General features: G+C 37.4%; 1 protein-coding gene across 3 annotated transcripts in view; it reads left to right on the forward strand.

Annotated features, from left to right (window-relative positions):
• Positions 1-26,310, forward strand: part of MAN1A2 (mannosidase alpha class 1A member 2) — a 180,151-nt gene that overhangs the window by 139,051 nt on the left and 14,790 nt on the right. For 2 of the 3 annotated variants that reach the window (XM_030324560.1, XM_036064197.1), the window contains 3 exons: positions 732-951; positions 6,310-6,482; positions 10,274-10,389. In XM_030324560.1, coding sequence (XP_030180420.1) covers positions 732-951; positions 6,310-6,482; positions 10,274-10,389 — 509 coding nt within the window. Of the gene's footprint in view, positions 1-731; positions 952-6,309; positions 6,483-10,273; positions 10,390-19,621; positions 19,665-26,310 lie in introns of those variants that run through there. The other variant, XM_030324561.1, reaches the window with a different exon arrangement.

The raw sequence follows: 26,310 nt of genomic DNA on the forward strand, positions 1-26,310 counted from the left end.
AGTTTAATACAAAATATTTTTCTTGCCATCCCTACATCTTGTGAGTAAAATTGACGTTCCAGTAGCATGGACTGTGTTTGTCACTTGGTTTCTCATAGCCATGGCACAACACCCAAAATAAGTGCCTAAGTTGGCAAAGTAAGGGGCTACGGAGTTAAGTTTGAACCTTTAACTAGTTTTGTAAGCTTTATAACTTATAAGATGCCTCATCTACTAGTACCTTCTTAAAGTACTTTGACAAGAGGTATAGTTATATGGAAAAGGAGAAACCATTTTAACTGTCAAAATCGTATTTTTAGATTAACTTAGATATTCTTCGTCTTCAGTTTTATTGTATGAAATAGAAAATAAGTTGGTAGAGTCTTTTGGGTTAAACTTGTTATATAACTGTATTAATTTATTTCTATTCATGATCTCAGTTGATTATTATGAATTCCATTTAGCTCAAGAAGAAAAAAACCTATAATACAGGTGGTGTGTTGAAAGGTAGTCTTTAGGCCAGTCTTCCCTCTTCCACCTTGTCTTTGTCGTAGTAGTGATGGGATATTTGTTCAAGATTATATGCAACATGTTTACTCTCCAAAACTTACTTACTATAAATTAACTCTTCCGGCTTGGGAAAGTTACCAGTTTGTAGAATATCCTATTACCAAGGTTTTATGATAAGTAGAAGGATGTAGTAACACTAACACTTTGCTTCTAAAATTTTAACTATCTTCTCTTTCTCGTAGGCTATAGAGAAACATCTTATTAAGAAGTCCCGAGGAGGTCTCACCTTTATTGGAGAGTGGAAAAATGGGCACTTAGAAAAGAAGATGGGGCATTTGGCCTGTTTTGCTGGGGGAATGTTTGCACTAGGAGCAGATGGTTCCAGAATGGATAAAGCTGGTCATTATTTAGAGCTAGGGGCAGAAATTGCACGTACATGTCATGAGTCATATGACAGAACTGGTAAGAGTATTAATAACACTAACTACTTAGACTAAAATAACCTCTAAGTTAAAAATATGTCCAGAAATTAGGAGGAAAATATATGGGCAGTTTTCGCTTTAAAATAGGTTATTCTAACACAGTAAATCATTTTCTTAAGACCTTGAATTTTTAATTCTGGAAATGTATTCCTGAATCATTTTTTTCAATTCTGAATTCTACTACTGACTTTGTTAATAAAGATTTTGAAGAAATTGTTTTAGTGACAAGAGGCGGGGATGACAAATGACATTTGGGGATGTATGGGATTACATTATTTAGTATAGTAAGAATCCATTTTAGCCATTCATTTCAGCTTTTGTAGGACTCGTTACTTAAAAGAACACAAAACCTGATTTAGATTACTGGCTTGTCTATACTCTTGTGAAAATAAGAGTGACCAAAAGATAATAGTAGTTATTTGAATGTATAATTGTTATCTAGGTATCTAGTAGTCTCTTAGTTTACCAGTAATTTTAGAGTTGATTGTGCGTTTAACTAAAAAGATCCTCTGTATTGCTTTAGGCACATATGTAATATTTTGGGGCTTCAGTGTCCTTACCTGAAAAATGAGTTGGTTTTCAGTGGTGAAAAAAATTGGTTCTTGGGGGTGAAAAAAAATCTTTTTTTCTTTTTTTGTATACAGTCATTTTTTTAGATACAGTCATTTATATACAGTCATAGATAAACAGTGTATATTTATTATTAAAATTTCACAGAGAGAGAAGACAATTAGGTTTTTTATTTATTTTTTTATTAAAAAAAAGAGAACATGAGCAGGAGAGGGGCAGAGAGAGAAGGAGACACAGATTCCAAAGTAGGCTCCAGGCTCTGAGCTGTCACCACAGATCCCGCTAAGGGGCTCAAACTCACAAACCATGAGATTGTGACCTCAGCCAAAGTCCGACGTTTAACAGACTGAGCCACCCAGGCGCCCCAACAATTAGGTTTTTAAACATCCTGAAAAAGGACTGAGAAATACTGAAGTAGACCTTCCAAGATTTTTTTCTGGTTTTAAAAATGTGTTTCTATATGAAATAATGGACAATGAGTTCCCAGAAAAAGTAAACACTAGTAATTTCTATTTGTGATTTCAGAAATTGGATTGTTGCTTTTATTAAATAACTGAATTTCCATCTTAGGGTTGCTGTGCCATCAGGTACCATGACACAGGTGTGACTGGCTTAAAATTTATCCTAGTTCATTTTAGTTCAGGTTAGTTCAGGTTGTTTTTATATAATGAGGAATTGAACTTATGGTGAAATTGACCCTTCAGTTCTCTCACTAAGTAAGGCAGGGATTCCATTTCTTGACAAACTACAACTAAGTCAAAAGGACATTGAAGTAGAAGTTATTTTAGGGTGGTTTAGTGTTGGTATGTAGTATGTAGAAAGTCAGTGATCTAAGTTATAAATAGAAGCTAAATTATATTATGTTAATAATGTAGAGTATCAAATATATATTTAAAATGCAGCTAAAATTAGTAAAACATTGAGGACCACTATGGCTATTCAGTGTATGTACTAGGACCCATGATAATAAGACTTATTATGCAGGTCTTGGCCACAAATCCACTAATAGATATAAAACAGTAGGATTTCATACAGACGTATTAAAAATGTGATATGCTGTAGTTAGTATAATTAATCATTCACTCCATTAAACATGGAGCACCTATTATGTGCCAAGCACCTAATTGTGGAGCACCTATTATGCTAGATGCTTACAGGTGGAATTGTGAATAAGACCTGTCCCTTGCCTTTGAGAAATCCATAGAATACCAGAGTTATGAGAGGATTCCCTGACTTTCACATTTTGTAATGACATTGCTGATGCTGATATGAAATACTGTGATATTATAGAAAGAAAATGTGGCCTAGGATTCAAAAATCCCATGTTCCACTATTTATTATCTATGAACCTTAGGCAAGTCATTTAACCTGCCTAAGTCTCAGGTGCTCCATCTGCAAAACAATGGGATAACAATACCTATCCTGTCTTCCTCAGAATGCTGTTGTGAGTATAAATGAAATTTTAAACCATCCAGTCTATTGTTGTTGCTGTCATACTTGTTCTGATTGTCATTGTCACATTGCAAGTCAATGAACCTGTGGCCCTCTTTGCCATGGTATGCCCAAAAAGATTACTCTTTGATTTGTGTCCTGTATTTTCAAATCTTTCACTGTTTTTACTCATCTTTAATCTCAGTTTAGATCCTTGAATTAAAAGGCAAGATTCTAGTGTTGCTTCCTTCCCACTTGGTTATTATATCTTATGTGTTTTGGTATAGCTGTGCTGTATTTTTGGCCACCTTGTTTAAAAATACCTGTTCACTTCTTAGCAGTTATTTCAGCTAAATTCACACAATAATTACTTTGGAATTTCACTTTCATTTGTTGTTGGAATTAGATTTAATGTTAATTCAAAGTTTGGTAATCTTTATATATTCTGCCTTATTGATGAGCATGCCCTGCAGCTTAATAATTTAGCTGGGTTTGTAGGAAACATTTCTCAGTCTGTTCGTGAAACTGAGCAGTAACTTAGCTTAGTTTCAGACAACATTGTTTTAGCTTATTCTGAGGTATAATGCAGAATTGGTGCCAAACAAGATGGTAGACTTCCAAAACATAGTACTATTCTTTCTTTTTCTAGGTTTCTAGGTTAAAAAAAAAAAAAAAAAAAACTACTGAACATCAATAAAATGACTTTTATTTAATTTACTTCTTATGGAAGTTGTTGGGTAAGATCTTCCCTAGACCACGTACTATCACATCTGGGGGAAATTTTAATATTGAGATACATTTAACGTATCCAATGGAAAAGAGATCCATTGGACATGAGTTTTAGACGTACTTTAAGAGTTTCTTCAACTGTTTTTTTCCTTGGAAGTTAATAGGAGGGAAATAGTTTAAGTTCTTCCCTTATTATTAACTTACTCAAACTGTAGTCAAATTGCCTGTCCCAGAATATTCCTTCTTATGCTTTTTTATTTTTTCTTGTATTTATTTTGTTGACCTGAGTATGCTTATTTTTCCTGAGATCTCTACAGATTCTACATATCTGGAAGAATCTTATGACTTGCAGACTAATCTATGCCTTCTTTAAATGTACTTTTTAGTGTCTTACTGTTGACCTTTGTCATATTTGACATTTTACTTTAATTTTTTTTATTTGTGCATATCTCTTTCCTTTGCCTACATTAGATGATTTTTGCATCCTCTTAGAGTTCTTTTTGTATCCCAGCACTAAATTATTTATGGTTTCAACTCAGTTTTTACTTGTTGGAAATGAAGTATCAAGTGTAAGTGGGAAATTAAAGGTAGAAAATAGAAATTAAATGCAAGATAAATGTTAGGAAATTATTTTTTATGTTTCTTAAAACAGCACTAAGAAATGATGCCTTAGAAACATGAAAACCAGCGATTTGACCAGAGTAATGGATGTAATGTGTGTATAATTTGGGCTTGTACATTTTTATTTGCCAGCTCCTCACAAAACAGATATGTTCTCTCTCTGGTGTGCTTTATTTGTGAATTTATGAATGACCAATAAGTGAGACATAATTTTTAGCGAGAAGTTAAAAATATTAGTTCCATGCAGCCAATTTCTACTTCAAATTCAGGCAATATTATCATTACAGAAGTTATCTAATTTAAAGTTAGCCTTAAGATTAACATTTAAAAATTCCATATAATCAGTTCTTAGCACTCAGTCTTTGAGAAAGGAAAGACATAAGAAATTCAGATCAAATGACTTCCTGTACTTGTATTAGATTGGCATCATTAGGATGTTTGACTTTTATAGTCATTTTAAAAGCATTTATTAAAATGCCAAATCATATTTGATCGTATGCTGACCTTGTCAATAAGCTGGCTAGAAGTTCTCTAACAAAAAATACTGAGGATTTGTTGGTTAATCCTAATCTCAGATCCCATTGAGGAGCTGGTCAAACCTTTATGTGCACACAGAGTTTTGCATACAATTTCAGAGGCTTCTCAGCACAACACAACACAACACAACACAACACAACACAACACAACACAATGTCTTCTTCTTTCAGAGCCCGCCAGAGATAGAATTCATGACCTTCAGGTTGAAGTCCTGTGCTTGAGTTCTACTTTAGTTCTCTAAGACTTAGCAATACACTTTTCTGGGTCACATGTTTTGCTTTCAGTAGAATTATCTACGATTGGTACAATGTTTTTTGGTTTTGTGTTTTCTCTTGGGAGTGGTAGATGGTGAGAAAGACTGTTTTTCACAATTGTATGTGATTATTTAGAGCTTACGTTGTCTCCCTTGTAAGGCTGAAATTTGGCCACAGCAACACATGTCATGACAGCAACTATGGCATGATTCTGTTTATGGTCTACCAGCATTATCATTCTTATTTTACCTTTTCTTTTCTGAGAAAATATAAAAATTTCCAGCATTTTTTGAAAGATTAGAGACCTTGAAACTGTTTGCCACCAATAAACGGAAAGAATGACCGCTGAGAGTGGTAATTGTGTGTGACTCCAGCATCCCAATGGAAGATGACTTTATATTGGCCAAAGTTAGGGTGCTAGGCGTAATTAGAAAGAGGTGATTAAAAAGACTTTCATGTAGTTCTATATTCTAGCCTGAGTGGAAATCATATCATTCACAGAATAGTATGTAGCGTTGAAATATATGTGTAATGGCGCTATTTTATTCAAACTGATAAATGAGCACCACAGGTAAAATTCTTGGTGATTGGCAATTTGAATCTCTTTCTTGCTATATATACAGAGGCTATAGGATAAAAGAGTTTATTTTTAAAACTGGTTTAAGTTTTAAAACATATCGCATTTTGTATACTATAGTATGCTTGAAGAGTATATAACTTATATCTAAATCTAATTCAAGATCTGAGCTCTACAGTGTTTTCCTATATATGTGTGTTATATTAAAAGGACTTTAAAATTGTCTTGACTTTTAAAAAAATAGTTCTGTACAATACAATTATCTGTCTCACTTTATTTTGGAGCAAAACAGATTATGTAATGTGCTTACATCTAGCTTTGCATTTGTTTCCAGAGGATTACTAGACTTGTCAGTATAGTTAGATTCAGCAGTATGTTGATGAACGTTATGTATGAGAAATACTTCGTGTCAGGATAGTAGGAATATTTGTAAGTCTATTACAAGAAAACCAAATGTAGATCTTTTAAAGTCACTGGTTTTGCAAAACAGCAAGAATAAAAATAAAACAAAATGGAACTAACTTTACATTATACCCCATGTTTTGGGGGGAGAAAGAAGCTCTAGTGAACAAACACAAGTGGCTTATTGTGCTCATTTGTTTCTTTGATCACGTTACAGCATTAAAGCTGGGTCCTGAGTCGTTCAAGTTTGATGGTGCAGTAGAGGCTGTGGCCGTCCGGCAGGCTGAAAAGTATTACATCCTCCGTCCAGAAGTAATTGAAACCTATTGGTACCTATGGCGATTCACTCACGATCCAAGATACAGGCAGTGGGGCTGGGAAGCAGCACTGGTAAATAAGCCAATATTTCATTTTATGTGCGTGAGCGCTAAATCAAGCTTTCCCATCGTGCCATCCGTGTTGCCTCATGTTCGGTAACCATAGTGCTCCTGCCAATTATGTGATGGAAAAACTCTGTGACTCGATTTCTAAGTTTCTTAAGCAATAGAAGGAAAATCCGATTTAGTTCTTGAATAAAACTATTTTCCTATGGGTGTGCACTCATTCTTCTTCTTGAATAACTATAAAGTGTCATTTAAAAGGCATTGTGAGTTTCAGTATGATTCTATAGTTTCTGTACTTGACAATTAATGCTTAACCCTAGGGGGATAAAAAAAAATCGTAAAATTGCCCAGACTTACAATTACCTGGGTAGATTACCCTGTATTCGCTTGTGTTCCAGGTAATTTCTTAGTAACCACCAAATGAAGAATCAGTAAATTGTTAAAATTTTTCTAGGTTGAAAGACTTTATTTACTTATCTATTTATGAGAAAATTTTAATGGTTAGTAAGTAAAGGAAGCAAGCAGTTTATTCCTAAAAGACTAGCCTTTCAGAGAACAAGGTGGCTGTCAGTACCTGGGGAGGAAGAAAAATATTAGTCTTCTCATGAAAGTATAGCTTATTCCCAGGAGTGAGGGAGCATTTATTGTCTGAGATATGCTAATTGTGATAAATAGCACTAATTATGATGAATGTGCAGCCTAGATGACATTGTAGGTGAGATAAGTAGTGTCAGTAACTTGCTCAAGTAAGAATGGGCAAGATAGGTTTTCCGGCAGAACGTAGACCAGTTTATGTAAAAAGAAGGTTTCACAGTGGCCACCAGAGGGAGTGAAGTTTGGAGCCGTTATGTAGATGGTCTTACATGCCAGATCAAGGGATGTGTCCTTTACCCAGTGGTTCAGAAATAACACACACACACACACACACACACACACGCACTCACAACCAGACACCTCTCCCAGTTACTACGTAAGTGTTTCTCATACAGGAGGTGGAGATAGAAAGTCCTTTGCCTGTCTAAACAGCCTGTCAGATCTTTTTCCTCACCATGTCCTGCCCACCAAGACCAACTAACTGGAAGAGTCCATTCTAGGATTACTAAACGTTTTTTAAAGAGAAAGGAGCCACTAAAGGCTATTTAGTGGGGAGTGACCGAACAAAGGCTCTGATTATAAGCTGCAAATTGCTGGATTTGGGAGACCGCTGCCAGTGATCTAGGAGCAGTGTGATAAAGACTTGCGCTACAGTGAGGGCACTTCTGTGTCATTTGTCATTCAGACCTGGATAGTCTTTGCGGAGTTTAACAAAAAGAACATTAGCGGAGACAGGTGGTTACATTGAACGGGAAGGGATGCTGCATTTGTTGATGCTGCTTTTCACTGGCCTCTTACTTCCAGAATTCCAGACAGGATCATAACTGCTGGTGAAATTCTCTTTACAGAGTCCTGCCACAGTTGGGAAGATAACCAACTGTTGTCACAGTGGTTCGAGAATAGGACACACACACTTGTGTGGATAGCAGTGGCTTACTAATGCTCATGTACATTAAGCAATATTGTATATGCGAGAAATAGATAAAGCAACCCTGCGATGTCTGACTTGAATGTCTCCTAATATTTAATGATTCTTATTCAGAGGAATAAGAAAGATTTATCTGAATCACGTGGGGCAGCAGAGTGGGGGGTGGTGGCAGAAACCTGTCCACTCAGTGAGAAACACTATAGGATAATCTATCCTTTTCTTAAGGTTCTTTTTTCCTGTGCACCTTCTTAAAGTATGGCCCTACTCTGTCTATTAAAAAGAAGTTTCACGAGCTCAGGCTTTAACCTAAGTCTGTCGAATGACAGGAGTTAGAATGTTGTTTTTACAGTCTAGATAGACACACAAACTCCAAATATAGAGAACAAGAACTGAAATAATTATACTTTAAATTCAAGGTTCAGAAGTATGCCATGATGCAGAAAAGGGGGGCAAAGACAAAAGAGGACGAGTCACCTCTTAAATAGAAGTTGCTTTCTTCCCTATCACTGGCCTCCCTGTTGGGTATGAAGAAGGTAAAGGGAAGACAGGCTGAGACTGAAGAATGGTATCTCGTATGTCTTCTGTAGCCTTAGCTATTCCAGTCACATCTTCAAACTTCCAAACTTGAATATATTTGCATGAAAACTTGCCTCCAAGAAATGACTCTAAATGGCTTAAAGATTAGTCATGCCTCCCTGCTACTTTCTCAGTATCCTTAAACTGCTCTGATAGTTCTCTGGTGGTAAAGACACATGATCATTGCGCAGAATGTGGCATTTAAAAACTCTTGAATTCAAAATACATTTAAAATATTTAGATAGAAAAAAGCCCCAAACTGTTTGGTAAGAAGACTTTTAAAATCCAGCTGTAATTAAAATGGAATTATATAAAAACGAACAGCTTGATTAAATAAAAACTTTCAGTGTTAATTAGCTTTTCATTAGAAAGGAGAGAGACCAGAAGAATAAGAAAATTAGCAAGACTAGGAACAAAAAGCCATGGCAGTAATGATTGAATAACTATACCTTCATTAGACAGTATCTCAGGGTTAGGTAGAAAAAGAAAAGAACCATGTGTAATTCAACTTCTCATGAATGGCTTAATTTTAGAGTATGATATACACCTGCATAAGCAGGATATTCGGTTGCTCTGAATTAAAGATAGGCTTTGGAGGGGCACCTGGGTGGCTCAGTCAGTTAAGCGTCTGACTCTTGATTTCAGCTCAGGTCATGATCTCACGGTTCCTAAGATCGAGCCTTGTGACAGCACAGAGCCTGCTTGGATTCTCTCTCTCCCTCTGTCTCTGCACCCCGCCCCCCTTGTGTGTGCTCTCTTGCTCGCTGTCTCAAAATAAACTTTTTAAGAAAACAGGGTTTTGAATGGGTTCTCTCTCTCTCTCTCAAACTTTAAAAAAACAGGGTTTTGAATGGATTCCATTGGATTGAGTATATTTTATTTAGGCACGTTCAAAAGCTGCAAGAAGAGATACAAATTAAGAGTTTTAGCTCCGAGTTGGACAGCAGAGCGCAGTAGTTAGCAATAATGTAGAGCAACTCACCCTTTGCCTTAGTTTTCCTGTGGGAAAAGTGGAGCCTCCTAAGACAACCTCACGGGTTGTTGGGAGATTTCAATGATACATGTGAAGCTCTTAGAAGAGCCTTGACTTAGAGCAAATACATCCTAATGGTTGGCTCTTAACATGGTGATTCTTGTTGTAGTGGGTATGTGGATGGCTGCTTCCTGCCAGTTGGTACCACCTGTAATGTCTAACTGCTAGGATTGTAATGTAGCATCTGTCACGTAGTATGTTTGCAGTAAATATTACCTCCTTGCTTATTACTATGGAGAGCAGAGCTCTTAGGTAATACTTTTCTTTAAGCTTGTTTTGGGTGGTTTATCCTTAGAAGTGAAAAAATTCCCTTTGAAAATTTTAATTCAGACTGATCGCCCTTGATTTGTTAGAATTAATGAGGTTTTATTATGCCAGACAGGTCTCTAATTCAGTGTGAATAGCCCAAACTTGACTTTCCTCAGTTAGGAAAATAGAAGATGCTTTTAAAAGATTGAAGAGTTTTGGAGGGGGAAAAGTTCCACAGGAAACAGATCCCTCCGTTAATTTTTCCAGTGTGAGAATATTCCCATTCAGTAATAAGTTTTATTCTTAACCTGTCAAATCCTCAGATAGATCTTTGTGAACTTTTGACTGGGGTTCCTTAATTTGTCCCCAAGACGTGAAATTGTGTGGAATTGATTCTTCTGTCTGGTCTCTCTCACAGGCTATTGAGAAGTATTGCCGAGTGAGCGGCGGGTTTTCCGGGGTGAAGGACGTGTACTCGTCTACTCCTACCCACGACGATGTGCAGCAGAGTTTCTTTCTCGCTGAGACGTTGAAGTAAGTGGATGCCTTTAAATACTCTGTTTTTACTGTAGGCAGGTGTCGCTGCATGGTCTCTGCTTGAGGAGTTACGACTGGTGGCCTGTGACACCAGATTCTATTACAAATATCTTTTTCTGTAATCGGGTCTTAAATTGTTAGCTGCATCTCCAGAAGAATGACTTAAACTATGAGGTAGGTATTTTGTCCACTAAGAGTTGAGTACCTTTGCTTTGTTCTCGGCTCTGTGGGATGCGTTAGAATCACCTGGAAGACTCCTGAAAGCATCGGTAACGAGGCCGCAACCGCACAGTTTCTCCTGTGGTGGACCTAGCGCAGGACCTGAGAATTTGCGTTTCTGGCAAACTCCCCGCTGACCCTGGTCCTGCTGGTCCTGGGACTGCACCTGAACCCCCTGCTCGCACTAACGAAGTCCGTTAGGAATAATAATGGAGTTGTGATGGTACTAGAGGGTATATGACCACAGTCATCCCTCCTCTCTGTAAGAGTTCCTGTAAAGACACACATAAAAGGAACAATGGAAAAGAAAGACCACTGTTGTTTGGGCTTGTACTCAGAACTCCAGGCAGAGCTCCAGAAACTGACACCTTACATGTGTCCACTTCCCTGCGGATCTCCCAAGTAAATCTCTTTTGATACCCTCTCGTAAATTTCATATTTCTATTTCCTGTGTGTCTGTACCTGAGTGCCTCAGAAACAAACTTCATTTGTTCAAAAAAAAAAAAAAAAAAAAAGTTTATTTCCAGGCATTGTTCAGGCTAATTGTGGATGTGTCAGCAGACAAAAAGGACAAAAATCCCTACCCTCCTGGAGTCTGCATTCTAGTCTACTTCTGGCGTATGTGTTGGGACATTACAATCGAAATGTACCTATCGCAGACTAAGTTTCTGATCTCAAATGGCCATCTTATTCTGGTTTTTCCTTTAGTGTCCCTAGCACTCGTATTTTCCCACCTTTTCTTCATGTACATTATAAACTTATTTCTTTTTTCTCTAATATATCATTAACTCTTTACGATTCGTGTTACATTGTTTCTTTATTTTGCCCCCTCCTTTCCCTATCTGTGACTGATCCTAACCCAAACCCTTACTGCTGCTGATGGTTTAGAACATCTGCTCAGTAGTCAGCCCCCCGGCCTCTGGTCCTTCCTTGTTGGGCTCACCCTGCATGGTTAGACTGGGACCGTGTGAGGTAGAGCACTGGGTGAGAAGGCAAAACCACAGCAGCTTTAGTTACACACTTGCTGTAAGCTGGGAGAGTGTGTCAGAATAAAGTTTCTTTGCTTTCAGTTTTCATAGCCATAAATGGTGGACTTTGACCCAAATTATCTAAGATCTCTTTTTTTTTTTTTTTTTAGACCAGGAAATTGTAAGGATGGCACAGTGACTATTTGTGTATCCATACACATACACACACACATGTATATACTCCCTTTCATTTTATTGTCTGTTTCATGTTTTATTGGCTCTGATGGGAATGCCTTTACCATTTCTATCAATTAATGCCCCTCTCTTATTTCTAAATTGAGTTCAGATCTCACTTCTTGCAGATTGGCTTTCATAATTAATTCTCAGATTCCTCTTCAGTGTCCCCATTAGGACATGAGATGGAGTTGCAAATATGTGGCATGCTGCCTTTCCCCTTCCAGTTACGTATATGGAATATTACCATCTGACCTTGGTACTTTCCACTGCCAAGTTCAGGAAGAATCCTTCTCAACACAGCACTCTAGGTAACCAATTATATATATATAATTTGCATATATATATATATGTATATGTACATACATATATATATATATATATACACACACATATATATATATAATTGCCACAATACTCACTTTCACAAAAACACATATACGTTTTTGAATCAATAAAAGTGAAAAGGGTGAGACAAGAAGAATCATTCAGATAATTATAACAAAATCTAGGCTACAGAATTATCACAGTTGAGTACTACATCAGCACTGAGCCTCCTGGTAGCAAAAAGGAAGCATCTTGCTCAGTGTCATTTTCATCTTTGTGAGTTGGGAGAACATATGACTTTGACAAATGAGACCAATTTTTTCTTACTGCTGAATTATAAGATGACCTAATTTCATAGCTTGTTATTAAGTACTGAACTATTAGATGAACCACTTAAAAATGCCCTTTTTAAAAGTCAACAACAGTGAAATACTGGCAGTTTTATAGGGCTCATCCTAGTACATAATGGCAGATATCTTCAAACAGTGACGTTTTATAGAAGATGCAAAACTCTTAATGTGACTTATTCTTTATTAAAACTGATGGCATAATGTAGAATGCATTTGAATCAAGACATTTCTGTGAAGACTAATGTAGTTGTAGGTTTATATTTTTCTTACTATTAAGATAGAGCTTGAAACTCTATAGAGGAATGAAGATTAGTATGACTTCATAGATTTTTCTCAAATACCAATTAATTTAAACAGGCTTTTATCAGAAGCTAAGTAGCTGTTGACTGAAGATTGTATATTCTATCAAGCGGTTCATATTTATTGTCCATTCATTAAAGGGCAGTAATCCGTGTGTTTTGGCTATCAGAGATGGCAACTGATTGGCTTGGGAGCAGCAGAGTTAAATGTAATAGCATGTGTTCTTGACCTAGTTGAGGGCTGTTTTACCTTTTACATATTATTGTCCTACAGCTATAACTACACATTTTTCTCCAGAAGGTAAAATGCTGTGTCCTCTGTTTCTTTTGTTTGCCTCAGTAGTTGCCAATGTGTTTATTTCTATAGCATACATACTGATGGCATGATAAAAACTATGTAATGAGCAAGGTCAGGGATAGATTCCTTCGAGGCCTCTTTCCTTAAAACTCTAACGTTCTAACAGAGGAAATAAAACACATGCAGGTTTGCAAAAAATGTTAAATATAGTTAAGTGTACAAGAGAAATGTTAATAAAGTGAGCAGTCCTCCAGAGGAGGAAGTGTTTACTTAACCTAGAAAGCAGAAAGGAAGACTTCATGGAAGTGGTGGCATTTAAACCAGACTTGAAGGCAAAATGGGTAGAGTAGGATGACTTAGTATTCGGGGAATAGCTGTAAGGCAGACAGTGACATATGAAGGATGAGATTCAGGTGCTCTAGAGGGTGTAATTGACAAGTGCTAGTATCTTACTAGATATAGGGAGATCCAGAAAGAAGGAAGAGTAGGAGATAACATTTCAGTTTTTAGTGTGGGTAACTGTAAGGATTATGACACCAAGTTGCAAGAAGAAGTAGATTTTCAGAAAAGATAATGAGTTACTTTTGACATATGTTCCCAAGAGGCATTTGCAAATATAGATCTGGAGCTCAAAATACAAGTGCAGGAAGCTTTTGAGGATGAAGAGAAAAGAAAGCATATATCTGATGTTTGAAGATGGCTACATGTAACAAAGGAGGCGTTCCAGGTTAGCTTGGCAGAGCGAACACTTGATTTATCCTCCACTCTCTCATGAAAGCCATTAAAATGACTATAGAGGGCTAAGCAGGTGCAATGTTCAAGGACAAAAAGAATGAGAAAGAAATCAACAGAGACAAGAGATGTCAGCAAATTTTTAGAAGATGGAAAACAGAGAAGCTAAGTACCTGCATCAGGAGAAGTTAACTGGAAGCAAACTGGTGAGTGCTTTAGAACTTTGGAAAAACGCAGGACTTGACATGGTAGGATTGAAAACTGTAGAATTTTTAAGTAAGTTTATAGAAGGAGTAGCTAGACCCCAGTCCCCCCCCGCCTCATCTCATCTCTACCACGAATGAAACTAGAGACGTCTTGTCCGAAGAGGTCAAATCACGGAGGCTGTGGGCTGCCGGGATGGCAGGCCCAGCTGAAGGTAGTAGATGGGAGATTGGAGGGCTCCTTTCCGGGGAAATGGATTTGCCTGCAAGAAGAAAATCCAGGGGCACTGCTACGTGAGGCTCCCTCAGCAAAATGGCCATTTCCTCCCCCATCCCCGAGTGGTGCAACCACCAGGAAATGGCAACATGCCTACAGTGTCTAGTCAGCATTTGGGGCTTCACTTTTAAATGTTAATGGGCAGTATTGACTTAGAAATATTTGTCAAAATAAATATGTAAGATATGTGCATGTTTATGTCTGTATGTTATACTTCAAGTGTTTAAAGTTTGTTTAAAAAACAAAATATGAATACAACAAGGTAATTCAAGAAAATACCCCAGAACTGAAGGACATTAGTTTCCAGATTGAAAGCAGCCATCAAGATTCCAGCACAGTGGATGAAAACAGACCCGCACCAAGGCACAAGGCCATATTCAGAACACTTGCGGGTAAAGGAAAGATCCAGCAGCTTCCAAAGAGAGGGGGAATAAAAGTCTGAGAAAAATGATCTGACATCAGGCGGGGCTTCAGACTTCTCAAGAACAACAGTGAAAGCTAGAAGCAGTGGAGCAGTTGATTCAAAATTCTGAGAGAAAATTCCAACTTAGAATTCGAAGTTTCTAGTCATGCAGGGTCTCACAAACCTACTTTCTCAGTTAATGTCTTGGAGGATATGTGCCATCAACGCTGAGTAGAAACCAAAAAAGAAGACATGGAATTAGGGAACAAATGAAGGAAAGATCAAGAGGTTTATCAGTCTAGATTGAATGGGACAGAAGGCCCTGGAGGGATTTTCTCAAGATTGAATTTGTAGAATATTTATATCTGCATATTTTAAGAGGAGATTTAGGCTCTTGAAAATGGTGGCATATTATTAGTAATACAAGGCAGTCTGCTCTTTAGGTGAGGGGAGGGATTATGGAAGAAAGGAAAAGCCAGCCTTGACTAGCTTTCAGCTCAGGAGGAATTGCTAAACTTGAAGCGTTTTGTTTGGAGTCTGGACTGTTATACAGAAATAGGAGGCAATACCACTGTGCCATACTTGCAAGAAAGAGTCTTTGGTAACGGGTTTGTTTGCTCTGAGGACTGTTTTTTTCATTGGTTTGTAGCGACGTAGCAGGTGATCCAGGGCCCCTTAAGTTACAACAATTCCAAGAGATATATCTGTACCTCAGTATCTACATCTGTTAACCTAGGTCTCGTTTGGCTTTCGTCGGATCTCAGCACAGTGCTGTTGGCGTCTTGATTCGAAGGTCTGATAAGTGTACTTGCTGAAGACGCATTCCCATCTTTTTCTGCGTTCCTATATATTAGGCATTAAAGGCTGCAAGAAATCACAGGTTATTGGAACCATGGTCCTCTTAAAAGTTTGTTATTGAAAGAGAAACACTGTAAAGGCCAAGCTTGCCACCACAGTGTGTCTGTCTTCAGTGGGAAAATCTCTGGGGGCCGAAGTTATGTTTTGTGTGGCTTCCTGTGAATCCTCCTTATGTACTTTTTCCCCTTCCTATCTCTTAAAATTCAAACTTCGAATATAATAGCAAAATTCTGGAAAACTATGTAAGAATAGGTCAAGAGTCTTAGTCAAAGCTATAGAAAAAAATTTATGTACAAGGGTGTTTAGTGCATTTATAAAAATAAAGAGTTATTATATGTTTAGTAACAGTTGGATGGTTAAATAAATTATGGCACATCCACAGTGGATATTATGGATCCAGTAATAGAGACTCCTCATGGTATAATTAGTAGGCTATTACCTGCACATATACACATATAAATATATACATGTATATATATACACATGTATAGATAAAACATGTAGATAAATGTCTTCATATGTATTTCCACATCAAAACATTGTTTTTACTTTTGTAATCAGAAAAAAACCAGAGTCTTTTAAGTAAATTCAACTACAACCATATTTTCTTGCCTCAAATTTAATTGCTGTTTTTGTGCCTAGAATCAAAAGGAATTTTTTGAGCTGCAAGAAAATTTAGAGGTCATTCATTCCAACAGAAACCACCACAATCCATTTCTTCCTCCTACACACATTCCCAGTGCTAAAAGTATCTTTACAACATACAGAGTATTGTGTCATAAAGTCTTCTGTTAATCTTTTCGGTTGATGGGCAACTCACTGCCTCAGAAGGCCAACCCGTGCCACTGTTCAAAAGCCTTTCTTATTAGAAAACTCTTTCTTACATTGAGTTAAAATCTGCTTCACTGTGAGCTCCATTCAGTGATACATGTTTTGCCCTTTGGAAGTATACAGTCTGCTGCATATTTGCCAGGCTAAAGATTGCAGGTTTGTGTACTATTTCTTTCTATGGCACTGGTCTGCTTGCCTTCTGTGGACATGAGTCCATGGTTTTCTGGACTGAACACTGCATTTAAGATGTGGTTAAACCAGTTCAGGTTACCAGTCCCTACTTTGGTCATTATACTCACATCAATGCAAGATAATACTCTTCTATTTTCTAGTAACCCTGTCAGTATAGCTTGAAATTTTGCTATTGGTCTTTTTTTTTTTTTTTTAATGTTTATTTTTGAGAAAGACAGAGAGTGCAGGCAGGGGAGGGGCAGAGAGAGCGGGAGACAGAAAATCTGAAGAAGTCTCCCACTGTCAGCACAGAGCCCTACATGGAGCTCAAAACCCATGAACCAAGATAATGACCTGAGCTGAAGTTGGGATGCTTAACTGACTAAGCCACCCAGGCGCCCCAGTCTGGTTTTTTTTTTCTTTTTTTTTTTTAACATGAACTAAGATAATTACTTTCTTCTATTTGATGTAATTAATTTTATTTCACTTTATCTTTATCCTTATTAAATTTTACTTTGTTAGATTTAACATATTCTGATTTGTTGAAATTTTTTGAATTGTTGCTTTTTTCATTTAATGTATTAGCTCTTCTAGCTTTGTGACACTCACAGATTTAATGTCTTCTCTATATATACCAAGTTCATCAGATCATACAAACATCTCTACCAGTACATATTTGTCTGTCTTATCCCAACTCTTCCCCGTAGTAACTATGTGGACAAGTTACTGAATTTTCTGCCTCAGGTTGATCATATGTAAAAAGAAAATTAATAATAGTATCACCTGAAAGGGTTGTTATGGAAATTAATATAGTGAAGCACTTAGAATTATATCTGGCACAAAATACACGGTAGCAGGTGGAAAGTCATTGCAGGATGGTTGTGCTAATAGTTGGGGAAAGAAGCTAGATGCGAAGCAAAGGAGAACAAGGGCAGACTGGAACTCACAAGGAAAATGATCCCTTATCTGTGTCTCGTGGCCTCCGACTTTGATAAGCAGCTAATTTGCAGACGAAGCTGGCACCCTTTGCCATGGGACTATATATGTGTGGCTTAAGAACTGGAAAAATGACTGAGGAGCTCCAACAGGAGTGGCAGGTGTTGAAGGTCTGGCAGCCTCCCCACCCTGCAAGGTGAGCCAGGCAGTCACCGGCAAGTGCATCGTGTTAACAGCACATGGCAACACTAGACTCCTCTGACGCTTGGTGGGTGCCGCCATACTTCGGCCTCCGGCTCACGTGCAGGGTCTGTCTTCTGTAGCCAGCTCTAACCCATGAGCATACAGAGAAAGTGGTTCTGACAAATGTAGTTCCAGCTTAGCTGTGTTTGACAAAGTACACAGTCACTGCAGGGGACAAGCCCTTCCAGACAATAAAAGAAATTATAAGCTACTTTATATCATATAGTATGCAATATTTATACATAGAGGATCACTTAAAAACTGTTAATAAAGCTATAAAAACCAAGAGGTTAGTAGTGGTACAAGAGTAAATGGAGCAGTGGAACAAAACAGAGTTCAGAAATAAGCCCTCTTGTGTGTGGGAATTTCATCTTTGTAGAAAATCCATCCAGATCATTGAAGAAAAGTTAGATTAGTTACCAGAGGATACTAGGAAAACTGTTCATTAGGAAAGAGTCATGGCTAGTTCGCTGGATCCCTGCTAAATACCAAAAAATGATCTTACATAGAACATGCTTTAAATATAAAAAATGAAATAAAATCATGAAAAAAGTCGGAAACGTTTGTTCCCAACTCTGGGGGTGAGGACGCATGGCACAAACCCCAGAAATCATAGAAGGAAAAGATAAAACACTTCAGCCACTTGAAAATGGAAAACATCCGCAAGGGGAAAAAAAAGAACACTAAAGTAAAAGGTGGTATGCTGGGAAAACATATTTGCAATTCATTTGATAGTAGAATAACTGAAATTTGAAATTAAGGAACAAAGGCTAAGCTAAAATAAGTAAAGGCAGTTCACTGAAAATAAAGTTGGACAATACTGTAAACACATGAAAACTAAATGTTTGACCCACTCATAGAGAAGTGATGTAAATTAATAATCAAATATTATGTTTTACTATCAGATTACTTCAGATTTTAAAAATTTATATTCTGGTGTGGGCAGGGATGTAAGGATCTAGTCATACAGGAGGGGTGAGAGTGTTGTTTGATGTGGGGGGTAAAGCTCATTGGGAAAGAACCTATTGAAATACGAAGTTCACATTAATTTTGCTCCAGTAGTCCTGCTTTTCGAACTGTCCTGCAGGTATACTCCACCAGGTGAGAAAGAGGGATGAAAAAGATGCCTCTTGCCTCCACATTGTCGACCTTCTTTGCCCCTATATTGAATAATTGAGATTAAGTGCTGCATGTACCTTTTCGGTCACGTCTCCTGCTGAACCACTTAGCAGGTCTATACCTGCTTACTATGCATTTTCACTTACATGTCCTTCTCTTGCTGTCCCTTCTGCATGCGATTCCTCATTCCTTTTTTTATCCCTAACAAACTCTTAACTAGGTTTTCAAGGTGTAGCGTAGATATCACTGTCTGTGAGTTCTCTCCAACACTAAGGCAGAATTAATCGATCCTTAAGTATACTCACGATACTTCCTTGTCCTAATAGTCTACAGGAAATATTAATGCCCTAGAGTTTAGTTTCACGTTTGGGTTACAGTATACACTCAACAAATGTTTGTTGAATGATACAGAATGAACAGCTTAGCTCTTGTCATATTTAAAATTAGTTGTGTAAACATCTTTTTCCTCTATATTGTGCAGTTCCTCAAAAATCAAGGCCAAATGGATTGTTTTTAATACAGCTTTTTTTTAATCATAAAAATAAAATGTGGATATGGCAAAATGAATTAAACAAAAAAAAAAACGGAGGAGAAAAATTTCTCTGGATTCCACATCCAGTCTCACTTCCCAAAGATAACTATTATTCAACAGTTCTTGAGGTATCCTTTTAGAGGTTTTCAGGGTATAAGCAAACATGTAAAAATATATATTTATAATGTGTATCCTTTTAATAGCCTTTTCCCCCCTCCTCTTCCCACAGATGCAATCATGTATACCTGCTGTTCTGAGACTTGCAATTTTCATCTTACTCTTTATCTAGAAAAGGTTTCCATATGGACACATAAATCCACTGAGGAGTATGTCATTTGCTTAATCAGTACTCTATTGTTAGATATAGAAGTTCGTTCTAGTTTTTTGCTGTTATAAACGTTTCAGTGAGTATCCTTTTATATATAACTCTGCTCCCTGTATGAATATAAATAGTCATTTATATTCCTTACAGTAGAATGGCTGGGTCAAGGGGCATGTGCATTTGAGTTATGATCATTTTAGGTAAACAGAGTTAAGTCTAGAGAGCTAACTCTTCACAAAACTTCTCACAGATGGAAAGCTCTGAAAGTTCAGGGAAAAAAGTATTTTAGAAAATTAACTGGTTAGAAACATGAGAATTGAGAATATTCTGAGAAGTAACAAAATATTTAGATAGTACTTGATACGTAAAGTAAGCTTTGAATGAGTAGGCTTTTTAGAAGTCAGTCTTAAATTATTTTGAATTTTTAAGTGATTCAAAATAAACTCAAGAGAATAAATCACTTGATTTTTTTTTTCTATAGGTTAAGAACACAGATAAAAAGTCAAAACAGTTGGAAGTTCTTAGGAAATTAATAGGGATAAAGGTTTCAGAATTTGCTCACCCTTTTAAACTATTATTTCCTGGGGTTCTTAATTCTACCTCTTCACTCTTGATGTGTCCTTATCTACTAAGTAAATGGTGATCAGAATATAGAGATGACACACTGTAGTGTATGAAATAATTCATCCAACAAATACTTGATGCCTCATATGTGCCTTTGCTGTTTTATGTGCCAGAGATACAGCAGTGAATGTATAGAGAACAGTCTTGACATCAAGGAACTCACAAATTGTGTTCACACTCCCCTTGACTTCCAACTGCTGTGTTTTTTGAGTGCCTGTCCGTAAAAATAGGCCCTGTGTATATATATCATCTGTACTTTCCATTCTCTCATCTTTCTTTTATTTTTTTCAGCACTATTCCCACCTGATACATGCATTTGTTTTTTCATCTGTCTCTACCAGTAAGTAGAATGTAAGCTTCATAACTGCAGGAACTTTTCCTTTTAACTACTCTCACCTCCCTAGCACCCAGTACGCAGTGTAAGAGACACTCAATAAATATGTGTTACGTAAGAACAAAGTTGGCTATTTGCATCTGTACTCTGATGCTCTTAGGTCGTAGTTTGTTTTTCCAGCCTTATTGAGATCTAATTGACATACAGTGTTGTGTAAATGTAAGGTGTACAGAGTGATTATTTAATACATCTAAATTGTAATATGATTACCACCCGTAGTGTTAGCTAATGCCTCCATCATGTCACGTACTTAACCATTTCTCTTTTGTGAGAACGTTTAAGATCTCTCTCAGCCACTTTCAGGTATATAATACAGCATTGTTGACTGTAATCTAATCCTCTACATTAGATCCCCAGAACTCACCTTCCAACTAGAAGTTTCTACACGAGTATGGCCTTTGAAGATTCCACTTACGGATATCGTACAATCTTTGTCTTTTCTTGTCTGACTTATCTCACTTAGCAAAGTTCCCTCAAGGTCCATCCATGTTGCAAATGGCAGGAAATCATCTCTCTTAGGGCTGAATAGTATTTCTGTGCGTGTGTATGTGTGTGTGTATGTGTGTGTGTTTTATACATACCATGTCTTCTTTATCCATTCATTAGTTGGTAGACACATAGGTTATTTCCATATCTTGGCTATTGTGAAGCTTAACGGTGCAATAAACATGGGAATGCGGATATTTCTTTGATACACTGTTTCCATTTCCTGTGGATGCATACCCAGAAGTGGGATTACTGGATCATAAGGCATTTTTATTTTTAATTTTTTGAGGAATCTCCATAGTGTTTTCCATAACAGCTGCACCAGTTTACATTCCCACCAATAGCACGCAACATCTCTCTTGTTTTTTTGATGACAGCCATTTTAACAGATGTGAGTTGAAATCATTATGGTTTTGATTTGCATTTCCCTGATGATTGGTGATGTTGAGCGTGTTTGCATGTGCCCGTTCATCATTTGAATGGTTTTTCTGGACAGATGTCTATTTAGTTCTTTGGCCCACTTTTTAATTGTTTCATTTTTGTTATTGAGTCATATGAGATCTTTATATATTTTCTATGTTAACCCTTTATCATATATGCAATTTACAAATATTTTCTCTGATTCTATAGGTTGTCCTCCATTTTGTGTGTGTGTGTGTGTGTGTGTGTGTGTATGTGTGTGTGCATGTGTGTGGTTTTACTCTGCAGAAACCTTTTAGTTTGGTGTAGTTCCATTTATTTATTTTTGCATTTGTTTTCTGCACTTTGGTGTCATAGCCAAAAAATCATTGCTGAGGCACAAGTCAAGGAGCTCTTTCTGTGTTTTCTTCTAGGAGTTTTGCAGTTTCAGGTGTTAAATGGTAGTTTTTAGTTGTGTCATTTTATCATTTCTAATTATATATATTTTTAAATTTTTTTCATGTTTTATCCATTTTCTGAGAGAGAGAGAGAGAGAGAGAGAGCGAGAGCAGGGGAGGAGCAGAGAGAGAGAGGGAGACACAGAATCCAAAGCAGGCTCCACAGCCTGGAGCCTGATGTGGGGCTCGAACTCATGAACCATGAGATCACGACCTGAGCTGTAGTCAGACGTTTTAACTGACTGAGCCACCCAGGCACCCTCTAATTATATTTTTAAGGCACTCCCTGATCATCCTATATAAAATTTCAGATTGCTCCCTTTTCCCGTATCATTTCCCCTTACTTCACCTTTACTCCACAGCACCCAACTTCTAACATACTATGTCATTTCCATAGGCATTCCCCAACTTAGAGAATAAGCATATACCATATAAGCATAAGGGCAGTAATTTTTGTGTATTTTAGTTATTCTATCTCTGTATCTATGGTGGGACCACACCTACTTGTTTCAGAATTAAGTATCTGTTAAATAAAAGATTGAATTATTTGATTCCAAGAGAGACAGCTGAAAAAGAACGATTTTATACGGTCTTGCAAAAATGGGAACAGGAGAAGAGACCTACTTTATTTCTTGGTTGAGGCTCCAGGCTTAAATTCAGAATTCAGTTAGTGCTAGAAGATCGCTCACAGTGAATGCGTGAAGGAGTTGATGAAGCAGGAAGAAAAGGCCCAGGACCTTTGAAATGAGATGTGAAAAGTGAGGGCGTCAGGGCAGTGGACGTGCTTTCAGTAGAGGCAGAGGTTGAGATGCCCACAAGAAGGAGAGCAGAAACCATGCACGCCAACTAGTGCTGGAAGTTTTGGTGCACCTGGGACTGTGGTTCTGAAGCTTGCGCTTGCGTCAGAATCACCTGGAAAGCTTGTAAAACAAGATTGCTGGGTTCTGTCACCAAAGTCTGATTAGTCGTGTTGAGTGGGGCCTAAAAATCTGCACTTGTAACAAGTTTCCAGGTGATGCTGATGCTCCTGGTCTAGGGAATCACACTCTGAGAACCCCTGACACCTGTGAATCAGTAAACCATTATGGAAGAAGTTAGGGATCAAGGAATTCCTTGCACTGACAAGGGATAGCCAGTACACCTTGAGGTCGGGTGGGCAAGTCATTGCCAAGTGTCTGTTCATGTGATCCAGTCTCCTCAAATGGTATACTGGAGGACCAAAACCATGGTCTCCCTGTTTTCTGATTGCTCTTAGGATGTCCCACAGTGTCACAGTGCAATCCAAATGTTAGACAGTAGGGACACACACATACACAGAGTGAATATCACTTTCACCATGAAGCATTTTTTTCAGTGTCAAAACTATGTACTTTGAAACATCCTTGCCTTTTTTTTTCCCTGCAGCAGAGGGAGCTACAGCCCAAATTGTATTTATGTGACAGTAACACATAATGTTATTTTCCTTTTTCGTCCTTTTCCTTTAGTCTTCTTTATTTTAACTTTAAAAATCCACTGTATTGAAGTATTTTAGATGTGCAGTTCATTGTCTTGGGCAAATATATAAGCCTGGGTAACGACCACCCCAGTCACTCTGGAACATTTCCATCCTAGTCTTGCCGTGATGGTGGTTTTCACCCCACCTCCAACGCTTAGCTGCTTTTGATCACTGTAGGTTGCCTGTCTGGCACTTCATATAATTGGGATCATGTAGTATGCACTTATTTGGGTCTACTAACTTTTTCAGCATAATGTTTTTTAGATTAATCAGTGTTGTTGCATGTATCACTTTTTTCTTTGGTAAGTAGTATTCTGCTGTATGGATATACTGTGTTTTGTGTATCTGTTCTCTATTTTTTTGGTTGTAAAACTTGAGTTTATTTATAGAAAAACACATGGTACCATATAATTTTTCTCCTGAGGAAGTCTTAGCATATATACATGGTTACGCTGTTTAGAACAGCCCCAACCAAAATAATGCCCTGGCATATAATTTTTTTAGTATGTATGTATTTTAAGTTTTTACTTAAATTCCAGTTAGTTAACATATAGTGTAATATTGGTTTCAGGAGCAGAATTTATTGATTCATCATCTACATACAACACTTAGTGCTCATCACAAGTGCCCTCCATAATGCCCATCACCCAGTTAGCCCATCCCCTGCCCATCTTGTTTCCAGAAACCTTCAGTTTGTTCTCTATAGTTAAGAGTCTCAGGGCGCCTGGGTGGCTCAGTCAGTTGAAGGACCCACTCTTGATTTTGGCTCAGGTCATGGTCCCAGGGTGATGGGATTGAGCCCTGCATGGAGCCTGCTTGAGACTGACTCTCTCTCTCTCTCTCTCTCTCTCTCTCTCTCTCTTTCTCTGTGTGTGTGTGTGTGTGTGTGTGTGTGCGCCCCTCTACCCCTGTTCACACTTTGTGTCTCTCTCTCTAAAATTTAAAAAAAAAAATTAAAAGAACCTCTTTTTTTTAATTTAAAAAAATATTTTATTCATTTATTTTTGAGAGAGAAGGAGAGTGCAAATGGGGGAGAAGGACAGAGAGAGAAGGAGACACAGAATCCGAAGCAGGCTCCAGGCCCTGAGCTGTCAGTACAGAGCCTGACGTGGTGCTCAAACTCATAAACCATGAGATCATGACCTGAGCCAAAGTCGGATCCTCAACTGACTGAGCCACCTAGGTACCCCCCCCGCCGAAAAAAAGAGTCTCTTATAGTTTGCTTCCCTCTCTTTTTTTCTCCCCTTCCCCTATATTCATCTGTTTTGGTTCTTAAATTCCACGTGTGAGTGAAATCATATGGTATTTGTCTTTCTCTGACTTATTTTGCTTAGCATTATACTCTCTAAATCCATCCACGTCATTGAAAATGGCAAAATTCATTCTTTTTTATGGCTGAGTAATATTCCATTGTGTGTGTGTATGTATATATATATATATATATATATATATATATATATACCACACCTTCTTTATCCATTCATCAATCAATGGATCTGTCTTCTTTTTGATGGCATTAATCATGTGCTTTTGAAAGGAATCAGGGAAAAAAGAGGAATTATGTTTGTTTGCCATTTGATTACATGTATCTAGCTCTTAATTTTTTTCTTTCTACGAATTTTTTAATTCTTCCCTTAAAAGTAATGGTATCTAATTTGCTGTTATCAAATAAACAATTATTACCAAATAGTTTGCCATTATTAAATAAAATATTTAAATATTTTAATCTTGTTGCTTCTTAGAGATGGTAAAGAAGAACACATAGCAGTCAAAATTTGTGGCACTGGTCTTCCTGTCAAAACTCAAGTAAATATTGTTGCCTAAAGTTTGTTATTCAAAATTTGAAATGCCTTTTAAAAATTTCTAGTGAGACTTCCAGTTCTCCCTTTGCAAATAATTTTACTAATCAAGTTTTTTCTTGATATTTTAGCTAGGTTTGCTAATTAGCTGCTCTTTCTAGAGAGAATATTTTAGAATGATAAAACTAGTAATACATGAGGAGAGTAATAGACTTGTGACCAGGAAATATACCAGAATGCTAATAGTAGCATCTAGGAGGTAAGTATGTATGGGTTTCACTGTAAAATTCTTTCAAAGTTTCTGAGGTGTGAAGGTTTTATAGTAAAATACTAGATGGGGGAGGAGGGGAAAGCTAGTGAATTGTTGCACAGGACAGATATTGTTACAAATGTTGCTATCCTGTCCTCTGGTAGTTCTGGTTTTGCTTTTTATAGCTCCTGTTATCTGCCTGCGCCTGTAAAGTTATTCTCAGTATAAGCAAATGAAAGCCCAGTTAGCCAGCTATCAGACTATTAAAGCTTATCCCCTAGTGAACAAGGTTTTGAAGTAGGTTCAAAGACAGTTCTGATAATGGTTTTGTCAATAAAGCATCAAGGGTAGTATGACTTTTAAGTTCATAAGCAAAAGTGTCTAAGTAGTATATTTGAGAGAGAGGCAGGAATCAATGAGATGATTGGGGTGAGGATTGTTAGCCTAGGAAAAAATAATTCAAGAGGGAAGTCTGGGAAAACAGAGCCACTGTTCCCTTCCATTTATCTTTTATCTTGTCTGTAACTGGATCCTAAAGTTAACCTCCTGCCATGAGAGAAGGACTGTTTTTCCAGCTGGATGAGGAAAGTAGCATATGAGGTCTCCTGTTCTGTGCTGTTCTCTGCTCTGACAGCTGATTTGCAAACTAAGTACAATTCAAAAGTATTTATTAAGTAACCGCTCTCTTTCC

Source organism: Lynx canadensis, chromosome C1 (genome assembly GCF_007474595.2).
Source record: "Lynx canadensis isolate LIC74 chromosome C1, mLynCan4.pri.v2, whole genome shotgun sequence".
Taxonomy (NCBI): Eukaryota; Metazoa; Chordata; class Mammalia; order Carnivora; family Felidae; genus Lynx; species Lynx canadensis.